The sequence below is a fragment of the Octodon degus genome, unplaced genomic scaffold, assembly GCF_000260255.1.
Source record: "Octodon degus isolate 3935 unplaced genomic scaffold, OctDeg1.0 scaffold00261, whole genome shotgun sequence".
NCBI lineage: Eukaryota > Metazoa > Chordata > Mammalia > Rodentia > Octodontidae > Octodon > Octodon degus.
In genome coordinates, this window is record NW_004524837.1 from 1894632 (window position 1) to 1922010 (window position 27379).

The following is a 27379-nucleotide window of genomic DNA, read 5'->3' on the forward strand; positions in this document are numbered from 1 at the left end:
GTGGCTCAGCTCCACTTGACTGGTGTTTGGCTGCTGCCACTTATTTTGTTTTATTTATTTTTTTTTTAGGGGGGGAAGGTTTCTGAATTTTTTTTTCAAATCAAATTGGTAGGACAGTTTCAATAATTAACACATTGCATACTGTCTTGCTAGTGGTTAATTGCTGTACAAGATGCAGACATGATATCCTATTTACAAACACTATTAGAACAAATCCCTCTATTCATTAACAGAATGTAACGATATATCTATCCTAACCATTTTGAATGGTCAGGATACAAAATGGACATTTTGTATGAATGGTTATGATACAAAATGGACACAGATACAAAATGGACATTCATCTATATCCCCTTTTTTGTTTAGTTCCGTTATTTGAATATTATAGGTGTGTGAACTCAGCAAAATATTCCAAAAGAGTCCTGTATTCCATAATAGTATTGGGTCTTCCATTTCACTGGCAATGTCAGAAATTGTTGATCTGAATCCCCTACAGCTCAACATAACAGCATGGCTTTACTTCTTATACTCCGTTTTTATACTTTTCTGCTGGATGGTTAAGAAAAAGATAAAGCAAGACCTATGTAACAAGAATTGTAGCTTTTGGGTCTGATAAGGTCAGTGAAATCCCCTCAGGATTTATCCTGAGATCCTGTACCTCAGATTGCAGATCCTTTGTCCGTGTCAACCATGTGGATGAGTCACGGCTATTGCTTGGCCAATGTGCTCTCTGTGAAAGCCTGAGAGAATGTTTTCTCTCCATGTGACTCTCCTTAGGCACACTCTACATCATTGATCACTTTCCTCTTTGGCCCCATAATCTCCTTGATCAGAAAATTTGGGACACTACTGAGTTACATGTCATTACAGTACAAGTTCTCATATGTCCTGAGTCTTAATTGACCTTAGCAGGCTAGGCCCAAAATCTTGGCTTTCCTTATGGCCCTCCTTTTTCTCTAATTTTGGTCTGCAAACTTAGGTTGTTAACCATCCAGAAGACAAGCTTCTTGTTATTACCATACAACCTAGGCTGTTAAGCTTAATCTCACTATCTGTCTGCATATCAAACATCTTAGGCATAACATGGTGCTGACACTTATTGTTACATATTCACTGAGAATCAGGCCAGCAGGTGGCAGTTGACCATCTCTGTCGCCCTCTGGAATCTTGGTGTTCAACTGCTCAGCTTCTGCAGCCCTGTGAAAGAGGAGGTTTTACCTGGTCCTGGGCTCCTGCCCCCGAGGCCCTCTTACCTGGTCCTTCACTCCCCACAGTGAGGTCACACGCTCCCTCCTGTCCTGGCTCCTCCTGCATGGTCAGGCAGAAAAGCATTTTGTTACTGTACACACCCAATAATAAAACAAAATGAATCACACAACTGAAAGTCCTCACTTCTATTTTTTCTTCTTTCATATCCTCTCTTCTTTCATTTTCTGTTCTTTTCATTTCCTTCTTCTTTGCTTTTCTATCAGTCCTGAACCCAGGGCTTGCACATCCAGGCAAGGAGACCCCCCCATTTCTTTCTTTGCCCTCCTTTCCACCTTTAGCCCTATGTAGGCAGTGCCATATCTACCCTGGACCCTGACATATGGCCCTTGTCCTGTCATCCCTTAAACTGTCTTTGTGAAGGTCTCCTTATCCAGTGGACCCAAGCACGGGGCTCAGCAGCTCTCGAGTGTGACAGCTGTACCCCCACCCCCTCCACAGCGAAGACCCCCATCACCAAGTCCCACCCCCACATCCCGCCTTCCTTCTTCCCAGAGGTGTACCTTCCAGCTGGGTGTCCTTCTGCCCATGTGATCTGGTGCCTGTGGCGGGGGTCATTATTAGCTCAATCTGCAGGCATGGCGAGGGCCACCTCTCAGGGGCCCTGTGCTCTGCCCTGGTGGGCTTCCTGTGGTGGTACTCCACATGCTCAGGCACGCTTCTGCTCTCTCTTGTCTTCTGCAGCATGTGGCCCCACTCAGCCCCTCCTTGGCTGGCTGGGACAATGCCATGCTATCCTTCACAGACAAGGCCAAGGCTCTCTAGACCTCCGCAGGGTCCTTTCTATGGACTGTCTTGACTGCTCGCCTGGAGTTGCACTTGCGGTTCCACTGCACTCACAGCACTGAAGACTAACCCAGGGCCTTGGCGCACTAGGTGAGCGCCCTGCCGCGTGGATGCCCACTGTGTGCCTGCAGGCTCCCCACATTATTTTTGCGTGAGTGCTCATAGACCCACGCAAGTGGCTTTTTGGTCAGGGATCATTTCCAAATTACCAATGTAGGAAGCAGAGCAATGTGCTCCCTTGGTTCCTACAATTGCCACCCCCTGGAGGCCTGCCACTCACTCCTGCTGCTGTCTCTCTGCAAATGTCTGTCCTGCCTCGGCAATGTCACAGCAGCGCCCTGCCTGCATGGGTAGGCCTGGTCACAGGCCCAGACGGAGGACGACTGGACCCCAAGTGTAAAATGAGAGGAAGGCCACGTGCTTCAGCCCCGAGGCTGTGAGTGCCTATTTCTTGAGGAAGCTGGCACAGAGCCTTCCTTCCGATGTCGTGGACACTGTTGGTCTGCTGTCCTACACCTCTCCGGGAGATTGGCAGACCCTCCCCATATTCCCCCACTGAACAAAGGACGCCAGGCACATCCTTTTCATTGAGATCCCAAAGACGGCTTACAGTTACCATGGTAACGAGGGCAGGCTGAGCCATACAGCGCAGAGCCCCTGCTGTCTCTGGATGGAGTCTGAAGCCGCATTCACTTCCCCCACGAAGGATGGGGTGCCCTTGTCCACCTCCGCAGCCAATGCTTTCCTCCCTGCCTGCCCACCTTCTACACAGGCCGCATGATCGCGGAAATGCTGCGGGTTCCAGGCAACTTTGCCTGCGTCATTTTTACCCTCTGCTTCCTTCTTTTGTGTTCAATCACTTTTCCTTTTGTACTTGGACAAAGATATATATATATATATATATATATATATATATATATATATATAATGCACTTTCTAGGCAGCCCACTCTTGAAGTCCTAAAATTCTGGTGTTGGGAATCAAAGAGACAAGACGTTTTGGAATTTAAAAAAAAAAGTTTTAATTGCTTTCAGTGTGTTGTAGGTAGTGCAATTAGGTGGAGAAGGTTCCCAGCATGACGGGCTTGGGACGTAGCTGCACCAAAGCCCTTCCCAAACGATGTCTGAATACTTCAGGTGCATGGAAAATGAGGAAAAGGAAGCCCAGAGGCGGGGGGATTTCCTCCACACGGGTTCCTCTCATCACTGATGTGTACCTTAGGACCCTGAACTCTGACCCTCAGCTCCCCCACATGTGCCAAACGCCCCCTGCGTTTAGAGGAGGAATCCTATCTCCAGAACACCCAGTGCATTCCCACCCTAAGTTCTCAGTTGGGTTTAAGTGGCATTTCTTTTCCTGGTAGTTTTAAAATTTAATCACACTTACTATCACTAAGTGAACTTTCAATGTGGCTCTGCCAGCCAAAGGCCTTGACAGCACCAGTCGGTCTCATGTATGTGTTAAGTGGCTGTAGGTCTGCTGCAAGTTGGCTTTGGTTTTGATGCTAAAGGAAAAATTATAAGATTGCAGACAATAGAGCAGATTGCCCTATCCAGGAGTCAAAAAGAAACCTGCCTTTTCTTGCTGAATTTCTATTTTCTTAATAGCAATATACAATCTCAGGATGCAGGTGAGATAGCTAGGGAATCATCCAGTTTGATGTGGAACTGAAGCAAACTCTGAGACCACTGCATGTAAGAAAGTTTGGGCCAGGCATGGTGGCACATACCTGTAATCCCAGCACTTGGGAGGCTGAGGCAGGAGGATCATCGAGGGTTTGAGACCAGCCTGGGCTACAAAGGGAGCCCAAGGCCAGCCTGAAGCGAATAGTGCTGTCTTTTTGTCTCAAAAGGAAAAAAAAAAAAAAAAAGAAAAAAGAAAAGACCAAAAACAAGAAAGAATCTTTGGGCTGGGTAAATGGATGTGACTTCTTCCGAGAAGAGAGGGTAATTGCTGTGTGACAGAGGAGAAAGTCTGAGGTTGAGAGGCATGAAAGGTGTGAGAGACGCAGGAGGTGACAAAAATGGAAATAATACAACAAAAATAGGCCTTGGACACCTGCCGTCACTGACACTGCTGCCTCAGACAGATGCAAGCCTCAGACAGTGGAGGGTGGGACAGAGCTTGTTTTTCCAACAGTCCATCCAAGATCCCCAAAGCAGCAGATCTGCTAGGATGGGCATAGGGACTGGCAGTCCCAATACACACAGAGCAGGAGAGGAGGCTGGAAGCCTCTCCCATCTCCACCTTGGCCAGGACTCCTTCTTCAGGAAACCCCGGCATTCCTAAAGCCTGAATGCCTTGCACTGATTAGACAAGGCCACTCACGCCACAGAGGCACATCTGTCTGATTTGAAATCAGCCAGCTGCTCACTGATGACCAACCTGGTCAGAACAGACCTTCACAGCAACATCTGGATGATGTTTGGTCGGTGAAGTAGACACATAAATGAACCCTCGCACTTACTGGGGGAGGGACATTAAAATACAAGAACATAGCAAGGCATAGGCTGTTGATATTAGTGCCTGCAGGGACCAGCAATCAATAGTTTCTAGCAGCCAGATTGTCAGGGCTGTGCCACAGGGCTCACAGTTCTTTCACCTTCCTCTCCTTCTCTAGATGTCTGCTCTGAAGGGATGCCTCAGTGGAAAGGGACAGTGAGAACCTTGGGTCTCATCTCCATCACATGTCTGTCATCAGATACTGCCAGGGATGTGCGGTGACGGTGGCCCATGTGTCTAGGACCCTATAAGTCTCTCTTTCACTCCATATGCCCAGGGAGTACCTGTACCCTGGAGCCAGAGGCCAGGCGCTGTGCTGTCCTCCTCCCCATGCTGGCATCGGGGGTGGAGCACAATGTAGGTTTCTGCCCACTCTGCTCTCTGCAGCTCCGATTTAATTTGTTAGGAGACTTCCAGCAGCAGGCAGCTGTCCCCAGCTTTCTGGAGTAGACAAGAGAGAAGCCGGAGCTGCTCTTGAGATAAGAATCCCAGTGGGGTGGCTGGTGGGCAGGTGGGTGGGTGAGCTGTCCCGTGCGTGGCCCAGCAGCTTAGCTGTGGAGTGAGCTCACTGAGTACTGATCCCGGATGTGCAGGACTGTTTCGGCTCCCTGATGGAATCACTGTACTGTGAGACGGGTTCACCCAGGCACTGCTGGTGAGACAGGCGTGCAGAGGAAGGCCTGTGGACAGGTGCACATTGCTACCCTGGGCAGATGAGGCAGGCAAAAGCCAGCCTTTCCTCTGGTTTCCTCTGTGCTGTATCTCATGGGTTTAGTTTAGAGGGTGACAGTGTAGTTTGAATCCAATATTAGTGCTTCTGTCCTTGACAAGAACGTTGAAACCAGAAAGAAAAATTACACCCTGTTATTGTATATTTTTTGATAAACTATATAGAGGGGAAATCCTGTAGGGTTTTTGGTTAACATGTTCTGGATTTACAAGTTTTCTTTTCCTCTGGTGCATTGTCCAAGAGCAGCACTAACTTCCCTTATTGGTTGTGTGTTACTACAAAATTGGCTCATTGCAGGGAGCGGCGTGAGTCATGTGCGATCCTGGAGCCTGGTGGAGCCTCCCACAGGAGACTGTTGGTACCAACAGACTCATGCACTGCTGCGTTGGGAGCCTCCAGGCAGAGGAGTGGACTGGAGCCGTCCTTGCCATGGAGGCGACACGTGTGCACTGTCTGCTTAGCGTCCTGAGTTACTCTGGAGGTGGAGGCTCTGCTTCCTGCACCCTGCCCCGGTCTTTTTGTCTGGTCTTTGGAAGCCCCTGTTTTCAGTACCCTGCAGTTACTACCAACTCACTCCTCCAGCTCTCCACCCACTGTCTTCTGGCCACTGGGTTGCCTGTGTTCTGTGATTGAGTATGCTGGCATAGGGTGGTTGGAAAGAGGAAAAGCTTCATGCAGGGCCTTTTTGCAAGGTTCCAGAAGCAGGGCTGCACAGGATTAAATGGACGGGGCTGAGGCCAGGAGCCCTCGTGCTTCCCAAGCTGAACCCTGAGCCTGTCCTCCTTGCCAGCGCTTTGAGGACCCTTTCCTACAAGGGTCTGCAGGAAGGCCTTTATATTGCCTTTGTGTACTTCAGTTCTGCCCACATATACTTGTCTACATGGAGACACCAGGGAGAGAGCAAGATACTTGTCATTTTCAGGAACTGAGGGTCAGGCTGCAAAGAAGTGAGGACACAGCATTCGAGAGAGCCAGCCATGTGTGCTCAGGAGCTTGGCAAGCCAGTTCTGAAAACAGCCAGTAGTTTAAAATCAGCCCTGGTGGGAAGTATGTACACCATGTAAATTAGCAAGTGCTGCAAATCAAAATTTGCTCTGCTTTTTTTTCCTCAGAGGGTAAGTTTACCAGTGCATAACTGGATATCAGAGAAATCAAAATATAGGTAAGTGGAAACAGGCCAAAGCAAAGGCAGTAAGGAGAACAATGGTGCTGCAGTCTGAAGGTGAGTCTCCTCCTCCCCAAACCTGTGTTGGAACCTAGTACCCAGCAAGAGAGTGCTAAGAGGTGTGTCTGGGGAGACATGACAGGGCAATGAGGGCTCTGCCATCACATGTGAGATCAGTGCCCTTGACAAAGAGATTTGGGGAGCACCCTGACCCCTTCTGCGTTGGAGGACCCAGCAACAAGACTCCATCTCTGAAGCAGTCAACCGCCCTTGCTAGACACCAAATTTTCCAGCACCTTGGCTTCTCCAGAACTGTGAGCAGTCAATTTGTGCTGGTGAGTCCTCCAATCTAAGGTATTTTGTTACACCTACCTAGTGGGCTAATACAGGAAACTAGAAAGTAGGTAAATAATAGTCAATGTTAGCCCAGTGGTGTACCCAGGATCTAAGTGTAGGGCTTTCTTCTTAGCCTCTGAAGACATTAAATGTCTTGTGACTCTCAAGAAAGAACTTCTTTAGACCCCCTAGGATGGAAACTAGAAAATAAATGAAAATAACAAGTGTCAGGAAAGATGCAGAGAAATTGAAGCCCTTGTGCACTGCTTGTGGGTCAGTCCCTGTGGGAAACCATGTGGAGAGCCCTTGAAAAATTAAAAACTGAGTGACTACATAGCCAGAGGATCACTGAGCCCAGCTGCACACCTGAACAAACGCGGAGCAAGATCTAACCAGATACATGTGTGCTCACGTTCACGGCAGCGTTAGCCTCAAGTGACAGAAGATGGAAGCTGCTCCAGTTCCCATCAGAGGGTGAATGTGGCCGAATGCACGCTGACTATGCAGTGGAGCATCATTTCATCTTAAAAGGAAGGAAATTCTGACGGATGGAGCTTGAGAACGCTGTGCAGGCGGAAGAATCCAGTCACAAAGGACACATGTTGTAAGTTTCCATCATGAGATCCCCAGCACCACCACAGTCAGAGACAGAAAGTCGGATGGCGACAGGGAAAGGCGGCGGGGGATGGGTGAGTGTGGGCTGGGGACAGTTTCAGTTTCACGCAATAGGAAGTGTCCTGGGCTCTGGAGACAGGTGGGGGTACCCAGGACATTGGACATGCTTACTGCCCCTGAGGCTGTCACCACCCTGAGCTGTGCCTTACCCTCAAACATTACAAGTGGCCTTTTGAAGGAGACCGCCTCATATGTGTGCACTCCTAAGAGAGGAAGCCTCTGAAAGCCATCTAACTCCTGCGCAAGCTCAAAGACCAAGGTGGAAATATTCCTTATCCCGATTTATCCTAAATGAATCCATAGTATTGATTAAATTACTGGCAGAAATAATTCAGAAGTACAGAGGAAAAGCTTTCTTTAGTAAAGAACAGCCTTGTCTGTGCTAACTGCTTCCTAGAGAATTTTAAAAGACACTGCTTTTAAGTTTGCCTCTGGGTCCAAAACTTCAGATTATGTTTTCAAAAGCCAAGCTATTAAATAATAGTTTTTGTTGTTGTTTTTGTTAATTTTGAGTGAGGTGAAGCTTTCATTTATGTCCATATGTCCTTTGTCTATGAAGTGCCCAGTGTCTGCCAGGCTCTCAGCAAAGTGCTGGGTCTAAAGGTGAGTCACCCACTTAAAGCTTTGAGGGTCTGGTGGGCTAGGAGGACACAGAGAGAGACACAGAGGGTAGGAGGCTGCTGGGTGTTGCTGCTGTCAGCACGGGGAGGGGGTCTTGCAGGAAGATCTTGAGACCACAGAGACAGGTAGGGACCATAGGATGGGATTGAGGGGTCTGAACCAATGCCCTGCGTCTAGAGGACCCACGTGCTGCAGAGGAGGGGCCCGCTGCGTAGCAGAGGTGGAAAGAGAAAGAGCAAGTGCAACAGAAACTTGCCCAAGTGAGAGCCCCATCTCAGTACGGAAGAGAAACTCTGCACTCAGAATCTGAGGCTTCTGGCTGTTGGCTAGGCCTGCCTCTAGCCAGGGCAGAGGCCAGTCAGCAGGGCTCTCTGGTTGGACTGTAGCCTCCCTCGCTGTGGCAAGTGGCCAGCGCTGGCAAGAGAGAAATCAAAACCTACTACTGTTGGCCAAACGGCTGTGCTCAGAGACCTACTTCACTGTCACACCTGTCCTGTTTCCTGGGGTCGTTCCTTATCAGTAGGTGATGTTTCGGGAGAGAATGAGGACGCCTACCCTCAGCATTGTCTCTTGACAAGGTGACACTGGGTGCTTAGGCCCCATCTCAGGGCTGTTCACATAATTCTAGACCAAAAGCATCCCACTTTACAGATGAGAGGAATAAAATGAGTCAGATGGAATCCTTATAAATCCAAAGGATTTACTAGACAGAAAGAAGGTTATAAGCCTTTAATTAATCTCCCCCTTTCAATATCCAGGTCTCTGTATATCCATCCTATGCCAGGCCTGTGATGGGGCAGACAGGTAAAAATTGTCTCTAGGTCCCACCATGTGGTTGGAGAAGTGAATGGAAAAAAGAGAATTATTGAGGAGTTGGAAATGGCAGCTGAAGGACATTGTATAGCTGAAGGACAGCTGAAGGACACTGAGAGTGGTCTCAGAGCCAACAAATGATGGAACAGGACACTACTCCCCAGGCCATTTGTCCACTGCCTATCCGTAGAATCAAGGAGAGGATTTGAAGTCTTGTGCTAGGTCCCTCCTCAGCCAGACCAGCTGAATCAGGAGGTTGGGGGTGACTGAGGAGTCAGGGTTGCCTCAAAGTTCCTGGATACCTCGACTGTATCTCTGTCCAGGAAACTGGCAGAGGAACTCTGAGTGTGTGTTGCAGTGAGCGTGCCTTATGGTGAGTGTGTCCTGCAGTGAGTGTACCCGATGGTGAGTGTGCACTGCAGTGAGCATGCCCGATGGTGAGTGTGCACTGCAGTGAGCATGCCTGATGGTGAGTGTGCCCTGCAGTGAGCGTGCCCGATGGTGAGCATGCCCTGCATTGAGTGTGCCTGACGGTGAGTGTGCCACACCTGTCTTCAGCTGTAGTCACCAGTCTTACTGCCCAGCAGCAGGGGAAGGTTAAGAAACTTCTGATGCAGGATCGTGTGGCCAAGCAGCAGGCTGTGCTGGGTTTGCGGCATTATACAGATGTGTGTGTGTGTGTGTGTGTGTGTGTGTGTGTGTGTGTGTGTAGTATTAGGTTCCTTAAAGCAGCACTTAAGAGTGCGCATTAGGTCTGGGGAAGGGAAATGGGGTACATCTTTTCATCTGGAAGGGGAGTCAGCAGGCGTGTCAGAGCCTGTGTCTTCACCTGATCGAGGTTCCTTCTCCGCCCTTTGGCACTCTGCTTTCTTAGGGAAACGAGGATTGCTAACTGAGTGCATATTCCACAGCGGTTGGTCCAAGAAAATAGCACACTCCCTTTTTCTACACTTCCTAGCAAAGAGGAAGAACATACGCTGCCAGCATTTCAAATGGAGTTCTGATTAGGAATTACCTGTTCAGAGAGGGCCTTGTGGTGGGAGGTGGCTTGACATTTCTTAAGGCCAGTGCCACCAGTGTTGACTCTAAGGATGGCACAGTGTGGGGCACGTACGTGGGAGGAAGGTGGAGCCACTGCCCACCTGGCCCAGCACTGGAGGTTCCTTTTTGTCCTGCCCATACTAATTGGTATAAGCAGAGAGCTGGAGATTTGGCAGACAGGAAGGTAACTTGGAAGTCTTATGCTATCATGCTGAGCTACAAGTTCAGGGCATAGTCTCCCAGGGATGAGATGAAAAAGCACAGCACTGCAAAGGCCTCAGAGGGTGAGAGCCAGACACCATGGCCTCCTCTTCCTGGGGGGACTGCTAGTCTGGCAATTCCTGCGGCCTCTGTAAGTCATGCTGGGAATCAGGCTGGAGCTGATCATTTTAAATGCAAGTCCATAGTTTACTTGTGCATTTCTCCTGGGAGACTTTCCTTCAATGGGTGGAAGCCAGTTTTAAAAGTATTTTGAAATTGAAACTTCAGCAAGAAGTAAGAGGCTGTTTTGAGAAATTTAGCAGAAAAGTATTTGCTTTTATTATTGAATGAGGGAATTAAATGCCCTGTCTTCAACACAATGGATAAACTATAAAGTGAAGTGAATTTTTATAGAAACAGAAATTTTACAGACAAAATGAGCGGAGCACAAACTGTCATAACATAGGTAAGTTCAAAGCTCCTCAGAGCCTGGGCGTTGCCAGCATTAGTTGTCACAGTCTATGCAGTAGGTAGACAGAAAGTACAGCTAACTGCAGTGGCAAACCGAAGCACAAAAAATAAAAATAATCAAGATATAATATGTACATGTGCCAAATTCCCAAGATGATTGAATTATCATGTATCATAAATATATACCAATAGAAACATATATACAATTTAACAATTAAAAAATGAAGTGAAAATGACTTGCGAGGCCCATGGCATTAGGAAGTACCAGCTTTCAGCCTTCCTCTCTTTCTTATAGACACAGCCGTTCTGCTTCTCCAAGTGTGGCTTCTCACTTGGCAACAGGGAAGTTGCCCAGCTTCTGCACTAAGTGGGCTCTGGTTGCTGACTGCTTGCAAAGTAGCAGAGCTCCGTCCTGAGAATGCACATCACAACCATAGTAGCTCTAGCACGTCCATGATCCCCCTGCCTCTGCAGTCCTCAAATTGTAGGGGTCCTTGTTTAAACCCCAGGCAGTCCTGCATGAGCAGGAGCAGAGGCAGCAGCTGCATCAGGAGCAGGAGTCCTTGTCAATGCTGGGGGCCCTGGTGGTCCTGCTCCGGCCCCGCATGCTGTGAAGCACCTTGCGGTAGGAGTGAGTGAAGGCCCGGTTGGAGAAGCAGTACAGCACGGGGCTCAGCACGCTGTGCAGGTAGGTGAGGCTGCCTGCAATGTTGGCCATGTGCACCACCACACGCAGGACCCCACAGTGGCCTAAGCCTCTGAGAATGTGCACCAGGATACTGGTCAGCGCGCTGGGCAGGAAGCACAGCATGAACAGCAGCAGCACCACGGCGACCAGCACCTTGGCCCTCTGCAGCTGGGGCTGCCTGGCAGGCTCTCGCAGTCGCCTCTGAAGGGTCCTGAGGATACCTGAATTGCAGAACACAACAAGGCCAAAGGGAAGGAGCAGCTGAAGGAGAAAGAAACCCTCCTGCCAGGTGATGCCAGAGGTCTTGGCCACAGGATAGAAGCTGGTACACTTGGCAGCATTCCAGGCAGGTGTGGAGATGAACTGGCTGTGGAAGGTGAGGGCGCCCAAGAGAAGCCAGACAAGGATTGAGATGCCCCAGGTCGCCTGCAGGGGCAGAAGGTTGACCTTGAGCCGAGGGTGCACCACACGCAGGTAACGGTCTAAGGCCACTGCAGCCAGGAAGGCCACCCCCACCACCCGGCTGAAGGATAGCAGGAAAAGCAGGACCTGGCAGGTGTCAAGGTCCAGGCCCCAGTCCCTGTGAGTCAGGTAGAAGGTGGCATAGAATGGCAGGCAGGTGGTCAGCAGCAGGTCAGCCACCACCAGGCTGAATAGGTAGACGGCGTAAGGCTTCCACACCTTGAGTCGGAAGAAGGTCCACAGGGCGATGGCATTGCCTGGCAGGCCCAGCCCACACTCCAGGGCCAGAAGGGTGCCCACAGCTGTGTCCACCATGGGGCTGGTGGTTGAGCAGTTGGGGAGCACCATGACCTGACCAAGTGCTGGGGAAACTTCAGCAGAGTGACCGGCGAGTAGACTTTGCTGCACTCTTTCCCCTAAAGAGAAGGAGACCAGACAAGGTCTGTATTTTCTTTATGAGAAAAAATTCTGAACCAGCAATAGAACTGAGTTCAGGGTGGCCCAAAATTTGCTTGAGAAAAGAGGATCATCAGGGGAGGAGGGAAGTCCCTTACACTTTTGCTATGTTTTGTTTTACTCTAAAAAAGAGAGATCCTGTTTCAGTTCTCATCACTGGCCCCAGAGCCAAGGCCCCAATGTGCTGAGAAAATTTAGTGAGCAGAGCTAACTTACCTCAGGAAATATTCAGCAACAAGAGGCAGCAGATGCAGTGTTAAGCTCCATAGTAGAAATGGAAGCCTGGTGTGGTGGTGTACACTTTCAGCGCTCAGGAGGAAGAGGCAGGAGGATTGCTGTGAGTTCGAGGCCAGCCTAGAGTATACAGTGAATTTAAGGCCAGTTTGGCCGCATAGTGAAATCTTGCCTCAAAAAAGGAGAAAAATGAAGAAGGAGGAAGAGAAGCAGGAGCAGGAGGCTGGGGAGGGTCACAGGCCAAAGAGTGCTGGGGCCAGGACCCTCTCAGCTCAGAGCCAGAGCACACTGCTCCACATTCGCCCTATGTACAGTGCAGGGAGTCAGACTTCATTTCTGAGCTCAGCGAAAGACCATGTTGATGGAAACCCACTGGGTCCCTGGTTATGTGATGGCTTGGTGTGTATTCCTACTTCACTTCTTCCAGGCACTTTCCTTCCCAGGCCTCCAATCACACCCTCCCTCTCTGGGGGATGCAAGTTCCCTTGCTTCTTGATTTTCTAAGAAGATGCTCTTTTGGAGAGTCTTCCCAACATCTCAATCAGGCAAACCCCGCTCTGGCACCTATCATGACCAAGGGTCCTCCCGTGGTAGGCTTCTCTCCAGAACAGCTCCTCAGAATGAGAGGCTGGCATGCAACCTTGAGCTACAGGTGAGGGGCAGCTGGTGACCATGTTGCCTCACACAGTGACAGCCAGAGGAGCAGGTAACCAATTCAATCCTTCAGGAAGGGTAGTTGCACAGATGTAGCAAAAAAAAAAAAAATAATAATAATCTTTATCTCAATGCACTGAAAACCTTGACAGTCACTAAGAACTATAATTCCAGATTTTGGTTTAAATAACTCAAAATCAATCCTTTGCTCAACTGGCAACATAGGTATTTGCCAACAAATATTTTCCATCCTAAGAGAAATTCTTTTTCTTAGCACATTGATTTCTCTTTCCTGCCTTTGAAAGACATTGAATTGTTCTTCACGTCACCTGTTTTAAGGTATCTGAGCTTCTCTCCTATGCACATTGCCATATCAAGCCTTATCCCCAGAAAACCTATTATCCCATGCTGTTTACTTAATACTCCACCTTCTTAGTACACTGAGTTCACTTCAGTCTTTATGATTTTGTGCACACGTTGTTTGATAAACACATTTGTTTCTAACTTTAAGTGAAGACCGAATTATTGCTTTAAGCCAACATGGAAATGTAATTCTGTGTGTTTTTCTTTTTCTGCATTTCTTTTCTGGCTGACAACAAGCAGAAAGGTAGCTATATTCACAAGCTGAGTGTTATGATTTGTGTATAGGTGTCACCCCCCCAAAGCTTCATGCAGTCATGGGGTGGTGACTTCTAGAGTTTGAGATTAGCTCATAATCCACTGAGATTATGGATGATCCCAGTCTAGGATTATGGGTCTGAGTCCTGCTGGGATTATGGGTGTGAGTGATACACCAGCCTGGGAAAGATAGCCTGAATGTAATATAAGAGAGACAGAGAGACAGACTTCCTCTCTGTTGCCCTTGTTGCTGCTGCTCCTCCATTTTGTGCCTGCTCTCTGCCGCCATCATGAGCTGTTCTCTCTGCCATGGGCCAGTCTGCCTTGGAGGCAGCTGAGTACTCACTGAAACCTCCAGTAACTGTGAGCTAAATCAATCCTTCTTTCCTTCATTTTGGTTGTTGGGTATTTGTCCCAGCAACGAGGGAAGAGTAACTGAGACCCTGAGTAAGGCTCTGACTTACACTCTCCTGTTACTTGTCTGCAAGGTGACCAGCCCTAGTGGGATACTGTAGTTTCCATGAGACACAGTGTTCTTTTTTATTATTGTTCATTTTAACGAGAAAAAAAATAGTGATGAAACAGTTTAAAAATAGGTTAGTAGGACAGTTACAATAATTAATACATTGCATATTGTTGTTTTCATAGTAGTTATTCAGAGGAGAAGATGTAGACAGGATATCTTGTCTAAACAATATTAGTACAAGCTTTTATTCTCAATGAACTAAGAGAAAATAGCTGTATATCTATCCTAATATATGTAATATATATATTCTCTTTTTTCACAAAGAAACAGTCCTTTATTATACCTTTGCAAAGTTAGTAACACTTGACACCAGCACCTTAGCCATCAACGCTACTCATAGCTACTGTTTATTATGGGGAGAAGACACAGGGCAGAGGCAGCCAAGTGCAGCTACATAGAACAGGTGTAGACACAGTCCAGCAGGAGCTCTCACGTCCCCTCCCTGGAGTTGGGACAGCTCCTCAATTTCCCTGTTTGACACAGAATATAGCTAGCTGGGAAGTTGAGCTCAGAATCCAGGGTTTGTCAGGCCCTGTCCACTGGCATGGCTGACCACTCTTGTGCTGACCCTGTCCCAGTCTGTCTGTGGTGGAGCTGATCCTGCATGATCAGAAGCCCACTGTATCACCTTGTGATCTAGAGCCACTGCCCCTATGCAAGCTGTCGTTGGCTGCCTGTTGTATAACCTCAGACACAGAAGGATGTTGCTATCAGGTGTGACATTCCAAGGGCGTGGGTATCACATCTCTGTACATGAAGGCATGGCTCAGGGGATGACAACTCAGGAATAGTCTCCACAGTCCTCTGTTCAGTGCACTTGGAGACTATGAAGGGCGACTCATTTTGTGCTGAGAATACAAAGCCTTGTGCTACTTATGATACTTATTGACTTTAGGAGGCCTAGATCGTGGTGGATGGGCCCTTGAGAAGGTGCAGTTGTTGTGGTGCACATGACAATGAGGTGGGAAAGGAGAAAAACACAAGTCAGCGGTGACAAGTGAGTTCAGGGTAGGGAACGCTGCTGGCCCCCGTGTAGGATGAGTGGCATTTTGACAGCTGCCCGAATGGTGGCCTTTACGTTGACTCTGGAGGTTGTGTCACCTTTCACCTTCACTCATTCCACGCCTACCCACCACCAACCTCTTCACTGCCTGTTGCTCCTCCAGCTTCTGGGAAGTCTGACTACTCCAGCTGGCTCTGCCTAGGTCTGCCTTGCAGCCTCTTACTCCTGCTCTCTTATTTTTACCTCTGGCCATGGGGAGGTTGAGTCTAAGGAGAAAGAAACAATGACATTCCAAGAAAAGTAGACCCATAGGCTGGAGGCTCTGTGGTAAAGCTCTTTATTCGTGTGCCTGGATTTCATCCTTAGTACCGAAAGAAAACAAGAAAGGAAAAATAGAATCTGTTATGGCTTGTATTTGGATAGCCCCTCCAATCCTCACGCATTCATGGAGGATTTTGGAAAAGTGGCTGGATCGAGGGTGAATGAATGTGGGTAAAAGGTGCAATCGTTGGGTTAGTCCTCTTACTGGGTTAGCGTCTCTGTGGGTCTGGATAACGAGCAGGCATACTGCCGTGGAGGCCCTTGTGGCCCTGCAGAGATAAAAGGGAAAGGAAAGACTTGCTGCAGTTGCCACCTGCTGCTTGCTGGCTCCAGCCTGCTCTATCATGAACTGTTTCTCCTCTGGGTTGCCCCTCTGCCCAGCTACCCTGCCTTGGAACAAGCTGAGTATAGACTGAAAACTCTACAAACTATGGGCTGGAACAAATCTTTCAGACTGTCACTTGTGGGTACCTGGTACTGTCTACCAGCAGTGAAAAAATAACTAGGACAAAATCAGTTTTAGAAAGAGAAGTATGATCTCAGAGGTAGGAAGTCACACAGAGTGACAGAGTGACAGAGTTCTAGGACAACCTGAGAGTGTGTTCCAGCCCATGATTTGGAATAAAAGAATTTAGCAAATCAGAATTTCCCCATTCACAGACAAGTCTAGTAGTTTAGGACAGTATGACTGTAGTTAAATGAATGAATTATTAATTAAGGCAAAACTTCATATATAAGAAATAATTTTGAACATAATCATATTATGCTAGAAAGCCACTTATTCCTGGAACATACAAGTTAAATAAAAGTAAAATGATTGCAGTGGAACTCTAACCCTGTGTCTGCACATACATCCAGATGTGCTTCTTAGTAGAAAAAGCCTTTACTCATTGCTTCCAAATGTACTTTACAGTTTCAAACTTAAAATCATGGGAAACCCCAGAACACACTTCCACTGTGGGCATGAAGAGAAAGATACAAACAGAAGTAAAAGTGACAGCACAGTGGACAGAGGCCAGTCTCAAAGAGGGATTCCTTAAGGCTCAGTGCTTCTGGAGAAATCAGTGTAAGGTATCAAAACTTGCAGTGTTTATATTTTGTGTGTGAAATGGATAAGTTAAAATTTTTATTTCCATTTGCTCACTCACTTACTCGGTACACTAAGTCCTGCTCCACATAGGACAGCTCAGGCCTCGGGTGCGGCTGGGCAGGAGGAGGACCCGCTGGCTGCAGCCACATTTGCAGGGTGGCTGGACACTCCTGGAGTTAGGGATTCGCTGCAGTCTGAGTGCCAGGAGTGGGATAGGGATGGAGGCTGTCAGCAGGCGCAGGTCTTTAATAGCAAATCCACATCTTGGTTGGGGTCTTCTAGAGCGGGGTCACAGGCAGGACTTAGATGTCCATGTGGAAATACAGACAGGAGTGCATGGGAAAGGAAGGCCATGTGGCATGTTTTGTAGATTCTGAAGAGTTTTCTGTAATGTTGTTTGGAAGAATAAGTGAAAGTATCCTAAAGCACTTTTAAGTGAGATATCTGAATGCACTGCAAGGTGGAAAAAATGTAAACAATCTCATTTTGATCTTGCACCCCTTCATTCTGGAGTCTGACTACCCTTCCACCCTCCTTTACTCATTGAGACCCACTGGGTCATAGCAGAACCCCTCCCTGCCCTAAGATCCCCAACCTAATCACATCTTGGGGACCCCACCACTCACTCACAGGTAGGCCCAGGGGCTTAGGACATGAATGTCTTTGAGGTTATCATACTTATGTCACCTTAAAGCATGATCTATGTTTTCTGGTATAAGAGGAAGAACCCCTGAATTGGGTCCTGCCTTTCCAAAAGGGCCTTCTGCCCACTGGAACATAGTTGGCTATTGGCCCCCGTGCGTCTGCTGCTGCTCTTAACTGGACTATTGCAAACAGAGTCATTCATTCTTATGCATCAACTTATAATTTAAAAATTTAACTTTAAAATTTATAATTACTTTCTGATTATAAAGATAATGTCTTCTGTTATAGGAAATACAGGCAGGCATAACCTAAGATAGAATCATTTGTAATCTTGCTACAGAGACGCAGTAGTGGGTTTGCTGAGATTGCAGTAAATTTCCTTTCAGTATTTCATATGATTAATCTAATTAGGGCGCTGCTAGACATGGAGCCTGCATTGTGGCTTTTCTTTTATCCAGGGATCGGTTACCCTAGTTTCTCATATCAGTATGTTTTGAAGTATTTGCAGTATGGAAACCATAGCACTTGAACATTTGGCAGAGAATGTCCACATGGATGTGCCCTGGCTTTATGAAGAAGCCCATGAACTGCCTTTGCAACAAAGGCTGGGATGGTGCTGGTAGGAGGTGCACTTGAATCTAACTTTGTTTTGCTTTTTTAAACAGCTAAGTATAATTTGACAAGAGGCATTCTAGAGTTTCTTTGTTTTGCATCTAGGTGCACTAAGCCTAAAAGAAGAAAGCACCTGGGAAGTGTTGCAGAAGAGTAAGGGTGCCTCTTGGGTGGCAGGAGCCTGCACTCGGGACACAAGCAGCAGGTGCAGGCCCCAGCCCAGGCTCACGCGCAAACTGTCCAGGATGGCCTGCCAAGGGGTAGCCCAGAACCTGTGCCAGGGGCTTGCAAAGTGGAGACACAATGGAGCCCCTCTCATTCTAACTGCAGCTCACCTCCTGCGAGTCTGACTTAGGTCAGGTCTGCTCAGCTCCTGTCCAGCCTGGGCCCTCACACTGACTTGGGTCACCCACATCTTTCTCTTCTCAGGCTCAAGGCCACTCAGGGCTACGGTTGCCTAGCTGCAGCGCTCCATGAGTCAGGCTTTGCCGACTAAAAAGCAGCCTCCCAGAGGAGTGGAAGACCAGCGAGATAGCTGAAAGGAGTCATGTTTTGTCAATCAGGTAAATGTCCCTCTTAGCTTATCTTCATTCCTACAAAAGCTGAAGCTACATTCATGTTGGCCCCACATTTGTGGACTGAGGAGAGATTCCGGGCTGCTGCTCAGAGGCTGAGAGGTAGGATTTGCTCACCTCCACCTGATGCAGAGAGACTTCACTATGGCCAAGGACAAGGGAGGAAGAGAGTGGCTGGTGGGCGCGGCCCTCAGGGGGGGCCACTGCACCCCTCACCTGCAACTGTTAGTGGGGTGGGAAGGTGGGGACACTCACAGCTCTGTTCCCCAACTGAAACATCTTGCCTGAAGTAAATGAGACCTTTTCCAGTGTGTTTGAAGGGTGTGGTGACCTGGTTTACTGAAGTTTTCTTCTTATTACTGTATCTCGTGAAGCACTGGGCAAGTACTATTTTCAATGTATTTTCTCACTGGTCCTCAGTAAACACCAAGTTTCTTTTCATTAACTAACAGAATGACAGCTTTCTGGAGCTCAGTGAAATCTTAAGGGATTTCCCCAAATCTCTGATTTTACAGATGAAGAAACTGAACCTAGATATTTATGGCTCTGTGACTAATTTCCCTGGGTCAGTGTCATTTTTCTCCACCTTCCTGGAATTCTTGATAAAGCCAGTGACATTGCTGACATATTTCCTGTTATGTTCAGTACCCTGCATGCTCTGATCCTCTTCTCCTCCTGTTGTGTCTCTGACCAGCCCCTCTTTCCTTCTGCACCTGGTCTGCCATTCTCAGGCGTCAGCTCCTGGCCTCGGCCCTCCAAACCCCAAACAGTATCTGTCAGTGTTAGACAGCAGTTATAGTCTGGGGCCTGCAGCAGCCTCAATGCTTATGGCTGGCAGAGGGGAGACTTCTCTGTGTCCCCTGAGTCAGCTCCTGTACTTCTGAGGATGACCCGTTCTCCCATCATCTCCTACACCACGAAGTCCCCTCCATTCGGGACATAGCACCAGCCATGCTGGAGCCGGTGGTGTCTGACTTCTGCTCTGTTTCTGGCTCTCACCTTCACTCCGACTTTGCGAAGCACTGCTCTGGCAGTGTCTACATCTTCATGTAGGACTGCAATCTTCAGACTTGGCTGTTTATATCTTGCTCCTGTGCTCATATGTTTTCTCTGCTTCTTGCCTCCATCGTATAAGGACCCTAGGGACGACATTAGGCCACTCAGATAATCTTGGATAACCTTCAAGATCCTCAACTCAGTCATATCCCTTTCGTAAGGCACCAGCCATAGTGTTTCCAGGTCCCACAGGCTAGGGTGTGAACATCTGTGAGGGTGATTCTGCTGCCTACCACAGACACTGTGCACACAGTATGTAAACCAGTGGCTTAGCCATTGTCCCTGTAGGACTCCCTCTCTTCCTCTTTCAGATTATTCATATTCTTCTTCCAGAATCATCTTTCACAATCCATTAATTTCATCATGATTAACTTAAAACAGTTCCTATTGCTAATCACATCAAGTTCAAGGTTGTCTGAATATTTAAAGGATCACAGTTGAATCCCACCTTGTAATTCAGTTTTATCCCCAAATCTGGGAGGAAGATGTCCCCTTCCATATGGTCTGGTCTCTTCCTGCTCTCTCACACTAAGGCTTTCTTTCTGGCTCCTCATCATTTGTTTTGGTCACTTTATGCAGGACAAAATAACCAACACCAGCCACATAAAGGACAGATTTATTTCGGCTCATAGTTATGTTGTGTGGCCCAGTAGGTTAATATTATCGCTTAGGTATTGTGGACTGATTGGGCCAAACAAGATTCAGGCTTAAATAAAAGAGTCAAGTGGTATGATATTAGGGCTGCAGGAGGTTCAAAACCCTCTAATAGAATCTGAGGTCCTCTGGAGGCTGTCTTTATTTGGTTTTCAAACAAAGGAGGGGGATGCTGAAGAAAATGATAGAATCTGAGCAGATTTTGGGAGACAGTTCAAAGATTTCCCTCGGTAGTAAGGCATGCCAATTAGGAAACTACCTTATCTCTAGGTTGGCATTTATTGTAGGAGTGTGGAGCCGGCATCTGTGTCTCTTTGTGACCAATCGGGATTGGAGCCAGGTATCCTCAGCCATGGCCTTATCTTGTTCTTTGCACTGCAGGCCTCAGTCAGGAGCAGGGACTCAGAGGTGCACTTACTGTGAGCCCACTGCCTGTGTCCAGGCAAGGGGCCTAGTCCTTGGACAGGTTCACAAGTTAAGAAGGAAAGCCAACTGGTTGATTTTAAATCCTTCTCAGAGCCACTTTGTGGTGGTTTCCATCAGCGATTGGCTGGTTCCAAAGCAGAAATGGCATAGAAGAGGGATATAGCGGGGCAGGAAAGGCCTGCAGAGGGGCGTAGCAGGGCAGAATTGGCATGGCAGAGCAGCATAGCAGGACAGAAAGGACCTCCAGAGGGGCACAGCATGGTGAACGTGCAGTGTCATAGCAGTTGTGAAGCAGAGAGAGAAGGGAGAGACCATCCAGCCTGGGAGACAGGCCCTTCCAGGTCTCACCCCCAGTGACATGCCTCTTCCAACCAGGGCCAGCTTACCAATAGCACACTCAGCTGCTGAACTCACTAGTGGAAGACTACATTAATGAGCATAGTGTCCCTGCGATCCAACCTCCTTCCAAGCGAATGTGGAATCTCTCATCCGTGAGACTTTGGGGGAACGTTTCAGCTTCACAGTGTAACAGTATTTTCTCCACAGTATGTTCTTTGTCTTTTTCTCACCCCTCCAAAGCTGCCTTGACTCTGTGCCTAGGAAAACTGCGCCTCCTTCAGGAGCCCCTCCAGCTGGACCTGTCTCGGTGTGAGGGTCTAGGAACAGGCTCTTTATGGTTGGGACTCTGTCCCTGTGCCTGCATCCTCAGCTCTCAGAAGTCAGGGTCATGTCTCTAAGTGACTTTTCCAGCACCATCATCTGCATGATTTTCACAGAGGCATAAACATGCCAGAGAATGCAACTTGCATACAAACTCATTCTGTTCCTGAGGGTCATATGTCACACAGATGACAGAGGGGCTTAGTATTTTGACATCTGTCATCCATTGCTTTCCTCAGTGTCTTGAATTGGACAAATTGCAAGCTAATTTTGTTCCAGTAATCTCAAATCACATTGCCATTTGCAGGGGTGATCTTTTGCAGGAAATTGTTATTTCCTTTGTCAAGGTAGAGATCACCTCAGAAGCGTTTCTTTGAAATGGAAACTTGAATGGATAACCGTCACCACCAAAGCAGCCCACCTTGGAGTTGGTCTCTGATTCAGAAGAGGAATGAGAGGTGCATGGTGGTGGTTTCCATCCAGGTACATTCCGACCAGTGCAACCCACAGTAGGGTGTGACGCTTGCGAAGGCACTGCTGCACCTGCCCATTCACAAGGGTACTTTCACCACTTGCACCCATGGTAAGGAGGGAGCAAGCTGAGCTGAGGAGGAGTCTCCTTGGCTCTAATGCTCCAGTCCAGGACTGTGTCCAACACTCTGACCACCCTGCAGGAGAGCAAGCAGGGCCTGGGTGTTTGGCCTCCCCTGGCTATTGGGACTGGAACAAGCAGAACTTGAACTTGGGACCATGGAGTGAGTCAGTTCTCACACTGGAGGAGCACCTCCTGTCCCTAACGCTGCCAAGTGTTGTGTCCTTAGGACCGCTGTGACCAAGAGTCACTTCTCTCATGCTCACGTGTGTTCCTCCTATTCACTCTGGGTAGTGGGCTATTCCACCTACAGAGCTGCGGTGAGAGTCGGCAACCAGGTGGACCCCCAGTGCTCATTCCCAGGCCCTCAGCACAGCTCGTGTGGCCAACGGATGGGGATATGCTCTGTGAAGGGAGGATTTTTTTTTTTTTTTTTGTATTTAGGACAGGGTGTACAGGGTCTCATTGCATAGATCAGACTTGTAGTGATCCTCCTGTTTACAGCCTCCCAAGTGCTGGGATTACAGGCAAGCACCACCATGCCCAGTCTCAACTGGCCAGCCAGCTCAGGGAACCCTGGGGGCAGGGCCAGCGCGGCAGACCTGGGGATCGAACTTGCAGCCTCTGCATCTGCCTAAGCAGGTGCTTTAATCCTCTGAGCTATTTATTTGGTCAGCCTTTGGGAGGAAATTTTGGATCTTGTCTTCTATTTAAACTTGCATAGATCACAAACATCTTTTCTAGCAAGTAATTTGTTTTGACATCTGAAGAAAGTTTATATATGAACCTGCATTAAGAGGAATGATTTCATACTACATACCACACATTGAAAAACTGATGTCATTCAGAATTTTCACCTTCACTAACTTTGCATGCTGATATCTGCCATCTAAGCAATTACATTGAGGACAGCAGTGTATAAAACAAAAACCATGGTTGAATACCTCTCATCTTGGTCTTCTAAATGTGTACCATTTCTAGTGCCTTATCAATTGTTACTATATCTCTTTAAAATAATTTTTAGGCCGGGGAGATAGCTCAGTAGAATAAGCTCTTGCCTGGTAAGTACAGGGTCCTGAGTTCAATCCCCAATACCACAAAAAAAAAAAAGTTAAAGAGACAAAAATTAAGTTTTCTTGAAAACAAGCATTACTATTCAGTTTTTTGTCCAATTTTGCATAACTATATCTGTTAATCTGATTAACAGATTTGGCAATAAAATAGATAATATAACAACCATTGCTAATTAGCTATTCTTGTTTTGAAAATCTGTAACAGATATACTGTCATATGTTATCCTGTTTCTGTCTTTGTTTTTGCTCTTTGTTTTGCTTTTGTTTATACTCTTCAAAATTACATTACATTAAGTTTAAAAAAGAAAACTTGATACTGGCTACATTTTCACTCTCCAATAGGGAGCAAGAATTTGGCCTTCTGCAATTCTCTCTGTGTATACCTATTCCACTGACAACAAGCTTACTGAACCTGCATCCCAGGTTTTAGCTATCTAATCATTTGTTTACAATACCAAAAAGCTGTGTAAGAAGGTATGGCCCTTTAAGACAGGAAGTCAGTTTAGAATCAATAAGGGGGCTCAGGACATGAGAGGTGGGGGGCTCAGGAGCGGGTGCTGAGGCTGCAGAGATGAATTGTGTCCTGGCACAAGGTGCTGCTGTGGACTAGGGAGGCAGCCCAGGTGGAGGGAGGGTCTCCTCTGGACAGAGGGGCCTAGGAGTGGTGCCGAGGACAGTGAGCTCCTTCAGGGAGGTGACCAGTCCACCATGTGTGCAGGACACCCAGAGGAGGCCACCTAGGAGGCGACCAAGGTAGGGTATCAGCAGGCTCTGCTGCTCCTGCCCAAGTTATCTCTCTCTTTAGGAAACAACCCCTTTCCCTGACTGTGGCTGAACCATTTATTCTTCTTTTTGTATATACTCCGCAGTGTATGTATAAAAGCATATCTGTTTTTTGACTTTATTACTTTTTTACTTACTTTTGTTAGTACATGTTTGTAGTGTACAGTGTTTATGCTCCTCTTGGGGAGCGTTGTGTGCATGTGACACATCTCAGTTCTTTTGTCCTTCCCTTCCCCTTTCCTTCCACATCCATCTCTTGATTCTCTTCCCACTTGGAAATGACCTATCTCTCTACTTTCTATTCTCTATTGCTTATCTTGCTTTTATTTATATGAGAAACTCAAAATATAAGTAAAGAACCTTTCTGTTTATAAACAGGAAAGATTTTGTAACAATTTGAGATCAAGAGCCCCTTCCAAATTCCCAAGATTCCTGGAGGCTCTGCCTGCTGAATCACCTCAGCCCCTTAACGTCATGCTGCAACCTTCCCACAGTGGTTCTCATTAGTGGTCTCCAAGGAGAAAATGGAGAGTAGTGGTGTGTGAGTGTGCGTGCGTGCGTGTGTGTGTGTGTGTGTGTGTGTGTGTGTGCGTGTGTGTGTGTGTGTGGTCAAACAAAGGACCTTTGCACTAAGCTACATCTTCAGTCCTTTTATTTGTTCTTTAAGTTTTTGAGTCAGGGTCTAAATCACACAGATTGGGCTTTAGTGTGTTCCTTTTGCCTTAGCTCCCAGAGGGCTGGAATTTCAGGCATGTGCCCCCACACCTGGCTTTGCTTCAGTTTAACAGCCATGTGTGCCCCCTGCCTGGCTGACACTGGCACTGCTGAAGGGAATGTTCCTTTCACCTTCAGGGGATGCAGAGGTCTCCTGGGGGACCTCATCATGGCTCTAGCAAGTGGCTCCACACAGGCCCTGGTCTGGATCTGCCTCAGTTGGGGGTCCTGATGAAGGAGAAAAGGATTCCTCAGTGTCCCCTTGAGACCTCTGCTCATGTCTAAGAGTACTCAGACAGGTCACGCTGGTCATCTACAGATGCGAGCACTTTCTACTCACGTTGGGTGCAGGCCACTAGGGAGCAAGCAGCTCGGCCCTTGTGTTCCTGGCCTGGCACGGAGTACACAGTCAGGTACTAGGAGGCCCAGAGAAGGGCTTGCTCATGCTTGCTCTCAGTAGGAACATGGCAAGGACATTAGTCCTACCGAGGGCAGAGTGCGAACACCAGGGAGCACGCTGACTCTTCTCCTTCTCAACCAGAATGCTGACCAGGCATCTGGAGACCAGGGAGGGAGTGGAGGCAGAAGAGCCAGGCCCCGGAGCCAGGCGCAGCTCCGAGGACACCACAGCCAGGGTCCCCTGCGAGGAGTACTGGGCAGAACAGATGCTGGTGAGCAGGCTTTGGTGAGCGGGGTCGGTGCACATGTGCGGGAGGTTGGCTCTTGGGGATGACCCTGCTTCCAGTCTGAGAGCAGACACTGGCACTTGCCCTTACTTTGGTTGTCCTGCAGGACCATTTCAGCAGTGTTCTTCCATTGCATGCCAGCATTTCATTTCCTCTTAGGAGGAACATGTGGCTCTTCCCCCTCTGTGACTTTCTTTTCTGATGGAGAAGAGGCAGGGTGAGAAGTTAAAGAAAATGTGAATATATCGGTTTTTCTCTGGTACATGGGGCTTTAAAAGATTGGTTTAAAAAAAATATTGAAGCCAAATGCACAGAACCCAGAAAGTTCACATGACTTGAACCATGCTGGCCAACTTGGAGGCTCTGCTTCCCTGAAGCCCCTGGCCTGCACCACCATCTCCCCAATTCCCCACCACTATTTATTCTTGGAACAAGGCTGCAGCCCCCACGTGGTCCCACGGAAGTCTCCCAGTAAAGCACATCCATTCACATCCAGGGCTCTGCTGTGGTGCAGTGGCTCTAAGAGGCCATGCTCACAGTGTCCATGACACCAGGCCTCACCCAGACATGTGACAATGTGCTTCATCAGCTCTGCACAACACAAACTCTGGCAAGATTGCATCTTGCCCACAAAGAAGCTGAATGCCCTGCTAGGTCACAAAGCCAGGGCTTGTGACCCTGTAGCCCCCATAGTGAGCCCTGCACAGCAAGATGAACCACCTGGCCTGCAGGGGTAGTGGGGACCACTGGTGTGTGGCCCTCGGTGGAATGTGTGAGCAGGGAGAATGGTATTGTCCACTCTGTAAGAACGCTGCTCCAGACTGGCCTGAAGGACAGAGAAGGGGACAGGTATCACAGCCCTACTGAGGGCTGCTTGGAGCAGGCAGCCCTGGAGGAGGGGCTTCCTCATGGATACCTCGCAGTCTCCAGCACAGCCTTCCTCCCTCACCTGGCCCTGCGTGTGCTCAAGGAGGAGCACGGAGGAGCCTGTGTTGTTGCTGTCAAGGAGGATTTCTTATCTTCAGCTGCTTTCCCTTCCCTCACAGCCCCAGCCTCAGCCTCTGTCTGGCTTCTCAGGCTGACCCAAACCAGGGAGATCCAAACATATAGCACACAGGCAGTGGCGGGCCGCGGGGTGCCACTTTCTGCTCTCAGTTCCTGGCTGCAATGGCAGACAGCAAGCGTTGGAGGGGATGGAAGGGACCCAGAGAGCGAGCACAGTCCCCAGTGAATGAGCCAATGACAGCAGAAAGCAACAAAGGGGCCACCCAGCCTAGGGTCAGCAATGTCCCTGGCCCTGAGAACAGACTGCTAGGGTCTGGCTGCGGTCCCCAGTTGGAGAGTGCCACCCCTACAGGGCTCATAGCTGTGGCACACAGGCATCTGTGATGAGCAGGAGGCTCAGAGCTTGCCTCAGGGCAAGTCCCTGGTGAGTAGGATTCAGGCAGCGGAGGAGGAGGTGTGGGGGGTGCTTTCCATACTTTCCATGCATCCTTGTAACTTAACTATGAAGTCGGAATTCAGCTCTCAGTTGATAGAATATTGTCCCCTCCACTGTCACTAGTCTGCTAGGATTTGTGAGAAGTCACTGTGAGTTCCACACAGCGCACACATCCTGGTTCTGGAAGGGCAGTGTCCCCCTCTGCTGATACCCAGGGACATCTCACTCGTCCACCCTCTGGGGTCCTACTGTGCTTCTGGACTTTCCCTGCCTTTTCTGGCAGCACCCAGGTTGCAGCTTTGATGTGGAAGGAACACACACGTGTGAAAACACCACACTGAGCCCCATTCATATGTACAGTTAAGAGATGCTGATACAAAACAAAATAATAACAAAAACAATTTCACATAGGAAAAATGATGGGGACTGAATTGACAGAGTGTCCTAATTCTCTGGTTGGTCACCAGTCACATCCCCATACCCTTCTGCAACCTGTCATCAGTCTTCACCAATTTAAGATCACCAGGACACTTTTGGGGGAGATGAGGAGGAATGTGAATTTAATTTAGAATTAAAATGCAATCACTTTCCCACTCTTTCTGGAATTAACTAGGAGAATAATATGTCTGCTAATTTCACTTCAAATCGTTATTTTCCCCTTAAAGTTTAGTTCATTCGCAATGCGACGCTGTTGCTTTGGGAGACAATCTCTGTAAAAGGAAAATACTGTTAGGAAAGAAAAGCAGTGTTTTCCTAACCATCACTGGTTGGCAGTTGGAGCGGATCCTGTACAAGGGGCAGAC

General features: G+C 48.2%; 2 protein-coding genes across 2 annotated transcripts in view; one reads left to right on the plus strand and one right to left on the minus strand.

Moving 5' to 3' along the window:
* Positions 1–11154: 11154 nt before the first annotated feature.
* On the minus strand, positions 11155–12105 carry Gpr31 (G protein-coupled receptor 31). Its single transcript, XM_004646235.1, has one exon. It carries the CDS (start codon positions 12103–12105, stop codon positions 11155–11157), a length of 951 nt encoding a protein of 316 aa, XP_004646292.1.
* Positions 12106–19442: 7337 nt separating this feature from the next.
* Positions 19443–27379, plus strand: part of LOC101592657 (centromere protein J) — a 32359-nt gene continuing 24422 nt past the window's right edge. Inside the window, exons 1-2 of the mRNA XM_004646236.2 lie at positions 19443–19540; positions 24991–25120. Coding sequence (XP_004646293.1) covers positions 19443–19540; positions 24991–25120 — 228 coding nt within the window. The remainder of the gene's footprint in view (positions 19541–24990; positions 25121–27379) is intronic.